General features: G+C 38.6%; 2 protein-coding genes across 7 annotated transcripts in view; one reads left to right on the plus strand and one right to left on the minus strand.

Moving 5' to 3' along the window:
* Positions 1 to 6,282, plus strand: part of COPB2 (COPI coat complex subunit beta 2) — a 68,057-nt gene extending 61,775 nt beyond the window's left edge. For both annotated transcript variants that reach the window (XM_072792539.1, XM_072792538.1), the window contains exons 14-22: positions 465 to 595; positions 887 to 1,094; positions 2,129 to 2,239; positions 3,215 to 3,429; positions 4,836 to 4,928; positions 5,022 to 5,202; positions 5,369 to 5,437; positions 5,587 to 5,658; positions 5,902 to 6,282. In XM_072792539.1, the coding sequence (XP_072648640.1) occupies positions 465 to 595; positions 887 to 1,094; positions 2,129 to 2,239; positions 3,215 to 3,429; positions 4,836 to 4,928; positions 5,022 to 5,202; positions 5,369 to 5,437; positions 5,587 to 5,658; positions 5,902 to 5,997 (1,176 nt within the window). In that variant the 3' untranslated portion in view covers positions 5,998 to 6,282. The remainder of the gene's footprint in view (positions 1 to 464; positions 596 to 886; positions 1,095 to 2,128; positions 2,240 to 3,214; positions 3,430 to 4,835; positions 4,929 to 5,021; positions 5,203 to 5,368; positions 5,438 to 5,586; positions 5,659 to 5,901) is intronic.
* A 443-nt stretch (positions 6,283 to 6,725) lies between these two features.
* Positions 6,726 to 12,295, minus strand: part of MRPS22 (mitochondrial ribosomal protein S22) — a 215,512-nt gene continuing 209,942 nt past the window's right edge. For 4 of the 5 annotated variants that reach the window (XM_072792541.1, XM_072792542.1, XM_072792540.1 and 1 more), the window contains 3 exons: positions 11,140 to 11,285; positions 7,779 to 7,887; positions 6,726 to 6,859 (listed from right to left, as the gene is read on the minus strand). In XM_072792541.1, coding sequence (XP_072648642.1) covers positions 6,764 to 6,859; positions 7,779 to 7,887; positions 11,140 to 11,285 — 351 coding nt within the window. In that variant the 3' untranslated portion in view covers positions 6,726 to 6,763. Of the gene's footprint in view, positions 6,860 to 7,778; positions 7,888 to 11,124; positions 11,286 to 12,295 lie in introns of all 5 variants that reach the window. The other variant, XR_012014876.1, reaches the window with a different exon arrangement.

Below are 12,295 nucleotides of genomic sequence, written 5' to 3' on the forward strand. Positions count from 1 at the left end.
GAGTTTGAAAGTATGTATGTTTAAAAGAAATTTGTACTTTGATTTTAGAAAATCATTAGATTCACTTTGATATCTTTCAGTAAGGAAATTAGAAGGTGTTTTGGTCTTAAGACAGTTCACCCAGAGTGATTTAAATGAGCTCTCAAATGGTAAAATTAAGTCATCTATTGTGGAGATGGTCCTGGAAGATTTTATGAAATACTTCCTTTTCCAGTTTCATGTGTGTGAGTTTAGATCACAGCTCTGATGCAGCAGTGAGATTCTGCGTTACAAATACTCATCCAGGAATCTGTTTTTAAATGGAGAAAGAAGATAGAAATTCCAAGAAAATATTTTCTTTCTTGAAGTAGGATTTTACTTTGCGTCCTTACTGTACCTTATCACCCCAGTCATACTCAGTTTTTATGATTGACAGGACTTCTAATTCTCAATAAGGTAATAATAGACTATTTTTCTCTCTGCAGGTTCTTGGTGAGATTCAGGAAATTGTGAAAACAGGGCTGTGGGTAGGCGATTGCTTCATTTACACAAGTTCTGTGAACAGATTAAATTATTATGTTGGAGGAGAAATAGTCACCATTGCCCACTTGGACAGGTAACTGAATATTGTTTTACTTTTGTGTCAAGCATTCTAAATCCAGAATTATGTTTTTTAAACAAAACCTATTGCTGGTTTGTAGCAGTGATAGGCTTGATTTTTCAGTGTGTAGCAGTTTTAGTAGGTTGGCTCTTGTTTATCAAAATTGCATCAGTCGAAGTGAAAAGATTCTGAGCAAGAGGCAGGTTGTGTGTGTGTGTGTGTGTGTGTGTGTGTGTGTGTGTGTGTGTGTGTGTATCATTCTACTGATTTGGGCCTACTCCTAATTAGTTTCTGTGTCTGTTACAGGACAATGTATCTCCTGGGCTATATTCCTAAAGACAACAGGCTTTATCTGGGTGATAAAGAACTGAACATTGTTAGCTATTCTCTGCTGGTTTCCGTGCTGGAATACCAGACAGCTGTCATGAGAAGGGACTTTAGCATGGCTGATAAGGTTCTTCCTACCATTCCAAAAGAACAGAGGACCAGAGTTGCACACTTTCTGGAAAAGCAAGTAAGAGGGATTTTTTTTTTGTTTGTTTGCTGGTTTTCTTTTTGGGTGTTTTTTTGTTTTGTTTTGTTTTTTTTAAAGATTTTATTTATTTATACGTGAAAGACACAGAGAGAGAGGGAGAGGGGGCAGTTTGTGTAGTCTGGGAAGTTAAAACATTTTAAACATAATGATACAGCCTTCCTGGAGATCCAGCTGGACAGAACTTGGATAGCTGTCCAGCAACTCCCTCTTGGCCACCCCATAACCGAGCATTCTTCCTCATTCCAGGGGAGTCTCTTGAAGTCTCAGCTTGGTCTAATGCACCACATCCATAGAGCTGATGAACTTGCCCACAGTGCATACTCCCATCAGTACTCCTTGTCTTAGGGGAGAAGCTAATTTGATAATTACAGTAGTTGGTTTAAAAGCCTGTTTTGATGACTCTGTGGAATATGGAAGACAGTTTTAGATTTCCTGCCCTTTGATGAATCAAGTAGACATAAGACCAGCAGTCAAGTCCTGTAACCATACCCTATCAGTGTCAGGACCTGCAAGCAAAACGTTTGCTAAATGACCCACAGATTAGGAAAAATTGGAAGGAAGCTTTTACATTTAACTGCTTTTCTTTGAGGGACTGGATTACATGATCTCTGAGCCCAGCTTAGTGAGTAGGTTGTGAACAGCTAGGTCTACACCACTGAGCCTCTCTTTGTTCACTCAGCTTTCCAGAATCTTTGTCTTTTTGACATTTGCTTGCTTTTGCATTTTTAATTTACTAGTTTTACATGAGTTTGTTCAGCATCAGTCACCTTCCAGTGCTTAGAAAATAGCATTGCGGGACTGCATTTTGTCTGCTGGTTTGTTCTTAGCAATTAATTTAATGATTCCTTTGTTTTTCTGTCTTCTCATTAAAGAGTATTATTTATTATGTTTAGGCAGTGGGGTTTGTGTGTTAGCAAGGTAGCCTTAGTTCAAGAGAGAGCTAAATGGCTGACTTGCTGTGTGTGATATACACATATAGACTGCACACACAGTTACATATGTTCTCTGTTTAGGGCTTCAAGCAGCAAGCTCTTACAGTATCCACAGATCCGGAGCATCGCTTTGAACTTGCTCTACAGCTTGGAGAACTGAAAATCGCATACCAATTAGCAGTAGAAGCAGAGGTATGTACTAAGTCATGATTTTCTGTAATTGATTCAAAGGTTAGTAGCTACTTCTTTGTGTTTAGTTTAAGTTCTCTTGTTAAATTTCTCTGAAATGCAAATTAGTAAATCTCTTTGGATGATTGCCTCTATTTGTTCACTTAAAAAATGCATTTTGTTAGTCTTTACATGAATGAATTTTATTGGAGATCTATTTTTAGCATTGTGAATTTGTTTAAGAAAAAGTGTTTTCAGTAGCTTATAGGAGATCTGTTTTGCAAAAGAAGATGTAAGATATTAGATATTGTAGTCTGGGAACTTAGAGTACAGACAGACAAAGCAGTAATTTGCCATTATCCCAAACTAGTGAGAAAGTTGTTGGTTTTAAAGATTTTAATATTTTGACACAATTTAATGATTTTAATGAACTGCTATGTATTAAGGGCCCCCAATTGTGGTTTAAGTCTAGCATTTATTGGTAAATTCATTTCAGATGTGCTAAATAAATTTCAACTACATTGAGATCATCCAAATGTGTAGCATTTTGATTTTTGAGAAGCTACAAATAACAGATAACATCATTGTTAAATATTTAAGAATATAAAAAACAATGCTCTAGACTTTCCAGAAATGGTACTAAATCACTCATTAAAATAACTGCAATCTAATTACCTTAAAACTCCAATTAGATAGTATTACTTTTAGTTTTACTGTGTAATTACAAAATTATAATGGGTTGATGATTATTCATGCATCATTAAAATTGATTTGTTTGAATTCATTTTGTATATGCGAATAACTTCCATTTTCTCATTATACATTTTGTCATTCCATTCTTACTTTGATTGATAGAACCAGCTTAATAAGCACAGCTCAGTATATGTATGAAATATCTCCCATTGGCAGCCCAGTAATAGGTTAACAGAAGACTGTTATGTTGAAAATTCAAATGTTTATTTCCATAGATGTTTTAACTTGGAAACTCTTTTTTTACAGTCAGAACAAAAGTGGAAACAACTTGCCGAACTTGCCATTAGTAAATGTCAGTTTGGCCTTGCCCAGGAGTGCCTGCACCATGCACAGGATTATGGAGGCCTGTTGCTCTTGGCCACTGCCTCTGGAAATGCTAGTATGGTGAACAAACTAGCAGAGGGTGCAGAGAGAGATGGCAAGAATAACGTGGCATTCATGAGCTACTTTTTACAGGGCAAGTAAGTATTAATCCAAGGTCTAAGAGTGGTGGGCATAGTAATTTAAAGCACTGGTTTCTGCAGTGACTATGAGGGTGGTTTACAGAGGAAGAATGAACCCTGGAGAGAGAACGGACAGGCACCTGGCCTAGCCCTGGCTAGTAGGGGTAGTCCTAGGAAGGACAGTGCTACCGTGGTGGTGTCCACCTTCAGCAAGGGATGCTCTTGACACATTTGGTCGAAATAAGCAAAATGTGCTGTTTAAGGAGGCTTGGACTGAGAGAAATGTTAAACACCTTTCTCAAAAGCCTGGCCTCTCCCTGGCTGAGCCATTTTATTTTACCACAGCAGGAAGCTATTGTGCTGTTCCTGTAGTACCCAAATGGCCAATAGTTTTACCCAAATTGGGTAATTCTGACCTGTCCATGGCAAGAATAAAGGGGGTTGAGGATGTCAGGTACTTCTAGAATTGAGTCCAGTTGTAAAGCATAAAAATACCATATACTTCTCAAAGTCTAGCAGTTAGTGCAAACCAAATCATCTCATCATTAGTTGACCATATTATGAAATAAAACACAAAATATTCAGTAACCTTGCCCTCCATAGTGACTTTTTTAAACCTCACACTTTATTATCAAAGCTTAGTGTATCCCAATGTGTTTTTATAATATATGTATTTATAAATTTGTATACCTGTAGGAATAGGTCCATAATTCAAAAACCAAAAACTGTCCTGAAAATAGTTTCCTATAATTTATTTGATGGCAAAACCTTAACTCTGAAGTATATTATTTTATGCTTTTATGCTACTTGTTCTTATTATCACATTTAGTATTCATGTGTTATTGCAGAATGTTGTTTGACTTTCATTTGATGCCGAGGATATTAGGTAATATATATGTAGTGTATTACATTTCTAAAAGCCAAAAAACCCTTTTTCCCCCCCAAAACCTGTGACTTCTACACATTGTCTACTTTACCAAACTTCGAAAAAAATTGAAATTAAAAAAGTAGACACTAGGACATTTTCCTGCTAGAGACCACTGGATTGTCCAGCACAGCCCACGTTGGAGACACTGCCCTCAATGTTCCCACTTGTGAAACCAAGTTTCTGCTCCTGTATCTCCTGAAAGCCTTTGAAAATGTGCTTGTCTAAGCTGCCTTAGCTGGCCTTGAAAAGCCCCCTTAGATTCTTCTTAGGAGTTGTTAAAACAGGTTGTCGAGAGAGCGAAAATGGTCACAAATCTGTCCTACCCTTCATGCTCTTGGAGTCCATTGATTATGTAAACACACTGATGATAAGTGCATGACTCAGTGACAGAAATGAGGTGTGAGGTATATGTGTGGAAGTTGGGGAGAGAATGCTGACCTTGCAACACTACATTTGTCTCTTCTTGGTAATAGTGCCTCTCCTTTTTCATCTTTAGGCTAGATGCCTGCCTGGAACTCTTGATTAGAACAGGTCGATTGCCTGAAGCCGCCTTCCTAGCCCGGACTTACTTACCCAGTCAGGTTTCAAGGTACAGACTTTTAATTTTAGGAACAAATGTTTCAGATAAAAACTAGAGCACGCTTACTCAAGTTTCCCTTTGGTTCCTTGATCTGTACAATAGGGTGGTGAAACTCTGGAGAGAAAATCTTTCAAAAGTCAATCAGAAAGCAGCAGAATCCCTTGCAGATCCAACAGAATATGAAAACCTTTTTCCTGGATTAAAAGAAGCCTTTGTTGTAGAAGAATGGGTGAAGGAAACACATGCTGATCTGTGGCCAGCCAAGCAGTACCCACTTGTCACGGTGAGTCGCCAGGGAGCAGACCTCATTTAGTGTGACTAGAGTGTAGAAGTGTGTTCATACTTTACATACTTTATTGTTGGATTGAGAGCTGATAATTGAGATTTGGATCAAATTCATAAATGAATTAATGACTTCAGAATATTTCATTATTACTTTATTCTGATAGCCAAATGAAGAAAGAAATGTTATGGAAGAGGCAAAAGGCTTTCAGCCCTCAAGATCTGCAGCTCAACAGGTCAGAATACTGCCTGAGATAATCTGGTTAAGATTTGTTCATTTTAAGTGTCATCTCCTATTTCCTAATCCTGAACAGCCTTCCACTGGGGGAAAATTACCTGAACAAATTCTCCATTTTTATATATGTATCTCCACTTGGCCTTTCAGGAACTTGATGGGAAACCTGCTTCTCCTACTCCAGTAATTGTCACCTCCCACACAGCCAACAAAGAAGAAAAGGTACAGACACCATACCCAGACTTTGCATGGGAACCCCAGGTGCACTCCTTTCTCCCCATGAACGGCTGCAGGATGGGCAGGCCTCTGCATTTCAAGTGACGTAATCACTTTCAGAGCAGGGGCTCTGAAATGAGAGAATGTCCCTTTTGACTATTGCTTTGGTTCTCTTTGGATCATGAATCAGAGGTAGCTTCAAAAGTTTATCAGAGATAACAAAGTGCTATATAACTCTTTTCTTTGCAGAGTTTAGTCGAACTGGAAGTAGATCTGGATAATTTAGAATTAGAAGATATTGACACAACAGACATCAACCTGGATGAAGATATTTTGGATGATTGAGTGTAATGTTTCTTGAGAACCCCACTACACAGATCATTATGATGGACAGGTATCGATCGCCACCCTGACCACAGTGCTTTAGACTCTTGAGAACCTCCTTAGATTTTATATGGAAAGGCTGTTTGTGGCCCACTGGGAGCACACTGCTCTTCTCATCTTAGGAGTCATTTATGTGCAGCATCTAAATCATTGTTTCCTCATTAAGTAAACTAAGTGTGGGCTTTGATTTTTTTTTCATACTGTCATTAGACTGTTATCTCATAAAATCTTTTGAATTAACAAAAATACTTGAAAGTTTCCTTTCTAAATAATGAAAATAAGCTCCTTGTTTTAGAAGGCTGAACCAAACTACACCTCCCCTAGGGATCAGCCCACATTCTCTTAACCCTTTTTCTTGATCATGTTCCCACCAAGTTGGTATGCTTGGGTTTTTATGCCTCAACCCTAATTTTGTCTTGTAGTTAATTATCTGTTTCTCAAATCAGGATCTGAAACCCAGCTCCTCTGACCTCTTTAAGCTGGGCTCTGTTTAAACTATTTAGTGATATAGAGAGATAGAAGTGCTTTTTTGTTGTTTACACTGCACAGGATTAGAGAAATTCTAACCAGACACTCAAATATACTTCTCAATTATCATCCCCTCATAACCTAGGAAAATGAGTGGAGTATCAAAGATTTCTTTGTATTTCAGTAGAGGCACTGTTAAAAACATCAACAGAGAAAGCGAGTTACAATTAGTAAAATGAAATTTATTTTAAAAATGTTTTCAGGAAGCTGCAGAATGGCTAATGACGGTTTCTTGATAAGCCTGTAGTGTTAATTCTATATATGCTCCTTTCTGTGCTTCTGTTTTTGCAAAGACCTGTTTAAAAAAAAAAAACAAAAAAAACTCTTTTAAGCAACATACACTAAAGTTTCCCATTCCTGCATTAGCAACGGTCCAGTTTAAAAAGTCTTCCAAGGTTCACAATTGTTTTTCTGACTATGAAACAATAAGCCTACTACTACATGGACCAGACAAGCTACAGTAATTCTAAACACCAGAAGAATCCTGATATGGCTGCCATCTCCCTTAGCTTGTTTCCAGAAAAAAATTAAAACCTGACATTGTACTTCTTGCCAGATCATCAAGATAAATTTAGAGGATGAAAGTCAGCAAACTAATTTTTCACTTTAAAGAATATTTTCCCAAATATCACAGAAAACCAGAATTAGTACCACAGTTTCTCTCTGCTCCTCCTAGGGGGTGGGCTCATCACTGGTCATTTGTATCCTTAGAAATGTTTTTGCAGTATGCATAAAATAAGATTGGGAGAGAAGCCAGACCCACAAAACTATGTCTGTTCTGAGCATTAGGCAAAAATTATACAATGACAGAGAAATATATGTAGTAAACCCGTGGTTCTGCGAGGTATGCAGTTCAAGATGATAATGCAACCAAGGCTTAGTAATATACAAGCACCACCTTCTCCCATTCAGGACAGGAATGTGATCAGGAACATGGGCTGCCTTGTACTCCACCCTGCCCTCTGGTGACCTGATCACAAGGGAGCTGCTGCTCTACTATCTGAACTGCTTGGACTCCAGCTGCAGCTCCCACACCCCCATCCCATCTGTTTCTATTATCAGATGAAGAAATATGGGGCTCTAGTTACTATTTTAAGATCACAGATTTTCTGTATGTGTCAATCTGTTTAGTTACCATTAAATATGACCCACTTCAGAATCTTCCCAACTCCATTATCACCACAAAACAGCCAGTGTGGGAAAAATCCCTTTACCTTAATTAAATGTAATCCCTCAGCAGCCTGCTCCTTGGCCTCCTGAGCAGACTGGCCATCTGGATGGAGGATGTGATATAGCTGGACCAAGCTGGTGGCATCATCGACTCTAGAGTGAAAGGGTTTACTGCTATCAGTGGGTTTTCTTCATTTGCTTCACAGTCCTATAAATGTGTGCCAACTTTAAGTTACACTTGAGACTTTCCTCAGGCCAGAAATTTTTTAAGCCTTTAGTTTGATATTTTCAAACTTATTTTCAAAGGCATTTTCAGTAAACTGGCCAGTTTAATCTTTATATGTACTCTAAGGTAGGCAGGGCAGGAATCTGTACAGGCAGTGCCCAATTTATGAACCTGAATATAGTCTAAATGTGACTATATTCTTTTGGAAATGGAGCATCATTTCTCATAGAAACAGCATTCTTAATGGTAGATGGGTGGGTGCCAGGCCAACCCACCTCACCAGCAAATAATGTAATCTAACTCTGAGGGCAGGAATATCACCTTCATCCCACATAAGCTGGTGTGCAGGGGATGCTCAAAGCCACTAGCCTTCAAGTTCATTAGCATTGACCTCTCCTAACAAATTTTCATTAAGACTCCAAATTAATGAATAAATGCCTCTATGAAATGCCTGAGAATCCAAGGAAAGACTCCCAGGCCCCAGTCTATTCATAGAAACCCACTGGTTATAAAAATGAGTGTCCTAGTGAAGCAAATCTAAAATTTTGCTTCCTGCATCAGAAGCAATGTCAGGTTCTGCTTCAGCAAGCTAGAATTCAGTTCTTCTGGCTTGTACTTACCTTTCTAGAAACTCTAAACAATTTTAATTAGCATAAGAATCTCCTTCACCTTCCCCCAAACCAATCACTATCTTCTCACATATCTTCTCACTATCTTCTCAACACAGGCAAGTGTTGACTAACACTTCTTCTTCTTCTTCTTCTTCTCACATATCTTCTCACTATCTTCTCAACACAGGCAAGTGTTGACTAACACTTGCCTGCCATCTGCCATCTCAAAGCTGAGGGGTAAATAAACTTTCTAAAATGCTTGTGCTGGGATCCCTGGGTGGCGCAGCGGTTTGGCGCCTGCCTTTGGCCCAGGGCGCGATCCTGGAGACCCGGGATCGAATCCCACGTCGGGCTCCCGGTGCATGGAGCCTGCTTCTCCCTCTGCCTATGTCTCTGCCTCTCTCTCTCTCTCTCTCTCTCTCTCTCTGTATAACTATCATAAATAAAATAAAAAAAAAATAAAAATAAAAAAATAAATAAAAAAATAAAATGCTTGTGCTTTTGAGGTTGTGATATGTATACTGAGTTTACTGGCTTCCAGTTGGGGTTGGAGCGGTGAAGATATCCTAATTCAGTGTTCCCCCAGCTAACTCACTAATTTTCCCCGTTTTCCTATTATATCTGCGCTGGGGGATAAAGAGTGGCCTGAGAGTGTGGAAAGAGGTAAATAATTTTTCAAGCCATGGTGGCCTGAGAGAAATCCTCTAGGCTTATCCCAAGGTCTGTCCACTCTCAAGGCCATCTTCTGGGAGAACTGAGAAACCAGCGCTGTTCATATAGTAAAATGTTTCAGGTAAAAAAAAAAAAAAAAAAAAACATATTCATTACAAATGCACTGTGCTTGTTATAATCTAACAGATTCTAATAAACATGGCAGCAAAATTCCCCAAATGATAACATTCTCTTTGGAGCGTAGGCATGTGGTCCTGTAAAGAGCTTAACTGGGTTTCTATATTTAGATTCCTCTTTAGGGCTTCATTACATTCATGCTAAAGTATAATGCCTGCATCTTACTGAACAAGTTAGCTTAAAATCCAGCCTGTATTTGAAAATAAGAGCAAATCAATTTACATGTTCAAAAAAATTTTTAAAGACTCTCAAAACCAATAGTGGGACTTGAGTCTGAAATAAACTGCAGAATCCCCGTTCTGCCTTGGGTTCCATTCAGGAGGACGTGCACCCTCTACTGTCTAGTCTGGGGTTTGCAGCATGCTGTCCTGGGCAGAAAGCCCACAGGAATGGTTAAGTACTCAAAACTCACTCCCAGTATACAAGTAAACTGCTTCAGATGTAAAAGCTCATATGTGGTAATGAGTATTACTATAATAGCCTATATTAGTACACTTTAATAAAGAACTTTAATGTTCAATTACACATTTCTTACTCTAATTATCTACAAAAATATTACATGTCTTTATAATAAAATAATTTCAGAATGATTTGATCCAAAAAACTTCATAAGAAAATTCATTCACAGATGTCACTGCCGACTCACTTGAAAGTAGATCCCTTTTGAGTATCATCGTGAGTGCCAACCAGCCCCCTATTTATGTGGGATGAAGGTCTATTTCTGCCCACTGAATTGGATTATACTACACTTGCTGAAGTGGGCTGGCCTGAAGACCTCTACCATTAAGAATGCTGCTTCTAGGCCGACCTCGTGGCGCAACGGTAGCGCGTCTGACTCCAAGAATGCTGCTTCTATGAGAAATGGTGCTGTTTCCAAATATGGGCTGTATTTCTTAGATAATACCTGTGGAACCTTCTATTTCCAAATGCCTTAGGACCTTTATGTGAATGGCTTTGATTAGATGACAGGGAGGATAAGCTGAGTCACAGCCCCCTATAGTCTGAAGGCAGCCATAATCACTAAACCCTCTTGCAGTTCAGACTTCTGAGTCAGTCAAGGACTTTCCATAGAAAGTTGACTTCCTTAGAGCTGTGCTGGTTTCTTTTCCTTGTCATTTTGGGATTTCTAATCCAACTGATACTCAAAAACAATTTTCTTTTCAGTTTCATCACAAGCTGTAAAATACACTATTGTTTCAGATAGAAACCCGGAAGCACACCAGTTAAAATACAGTAGACGTTCCATGATTCATGCGACTTTGGAAAAAAAAATTGTAATTCTGTCAGTGCCTTAAAAATCTTGCAAAAGCAAGGAATATCAAAAACTGTAGTGTTTTCATAAATAATGACTTTTACTGAAAAGCCCCAGTTCCACTGGAAAACAAGCACCTGCCAGGGCTTATGTCTTACGTTGCCCATTTAATTCCCTTTGAGCGTCTGGAAAGTTCACGGATACCAAGGAACACCAGTGAGGCCAAGGTAAGTCAGTATTCAAGATCTATAATACAGAGCCACAGCCACTTACTCTTAAAGAATCTAGCCCTGTTTAACACAGAAGCAAAGGCTGAGAAAACTGGGTTACGCTGGAAGAACAAACACATAAATAAGTGAAGGGTATTTATCACTGGACAATACCCTGTCATCACTGGGAGAAAATAGCTTAAATACAGATTTACTGTAATAGTAAGAATTTCTTTTACTTACTAAGATCATACTTACAGATCTCTCTGAATCTGGTCAATCAGTAAACCATCAATCTTTTTCTTATTTACAAAATACCAAGCCATTCCACCAAAGTGTCTTGTTGAACGTAAAAGGTCATACTTCCCATGTTTATCTATGTCTTCGTAGGTCTGATGATGAATCTACCCACATAAAATGCAATTTTTTTCATAAACATGAAAATAAAAAGTGAGCATTACTGGATACACAATTATTTGACTAAGTGTTGCCCAAGAAAGTATCACTAAACCAGGTCTACGTATACCTGCTTCTACTCTCTTTAACCAACAGGTATGGTTTAGATCAGCCCTCTACTGTAGAAGTGTGTGCAGCCTGGAACAAGTCTGCTGCACATTTACAGTCAAACCAATTACTTTTCAGCAGCCAAGCACTATTTATGCAGCACCTATTACATATATGTAGACCACTAGAAATAATGGATCACCATTATCTTGGTCATTAGAGGATTTTAAAAAATCGGTATTTTTTCACTCCTCCCTTTTCTCCTTATCCCATCAATTACCCCGTTCCACCTTATTAACTAACATTCCTTCAGTTCTTCCAGATTGATCTTGCAAACTGAGGACTAAGATAAGGGCATTCCTGTGTTCAAAAGGTTTCAAAGGCCTGACTGAAGTCCAGATTCTTGAGCCTCGCATCTGAAGTCACCTGTCACATGGCCCCATTTACTTTTCTAGCTTAACCTTGAACACCTCCCATACATTTATATTGCATGTAAAAGCAAACCAGATAACTGGCCATTTGCAAGCACACTTTGTTTCCTCTCCCTGCCTGAAACACCTCTTCTCACCCAACTTCACAATGTTCCTTGCCCTTCTAGAACCCTGTTCAAGACCCATATGAAACCTACACTGAGAGCACTTTCTAATCTTCTCTTAGCACCTAACATCTTAAACCTAAGGTGATAGTTATCTGCATACTTATCTAGCACCCTTCTCAATCATTTCTGGACTGCAAGCTTTGATAGTACATCCTATGCTAGTTCATGTCATCACCTATGCTATCCACAATACTATCTTATACATAGAGAGCACTACATGATTACTTATTAAATTGAATTGTAAAACAGATTTTGGCAAATTTTAGTAAATGACTGTTCCTGTATGATAAAATGAAAAGAGAAGCAGCTCTG

The sequence above is a fragment of the Canis lupus genome, chromosome 22 (genome assembly GCF_048164855.1).
Source record: "Canis lupus baileyi chromosome 22, mCanLup2.hap1, whole genome shotgun sequence".
Classification (NCBI taxonomy): domain Eukaryota; kingdom Metazoa; phylum Chordata; class Mammalia; order Carnivora; family Canidae; genus Canis; species Canis lupus.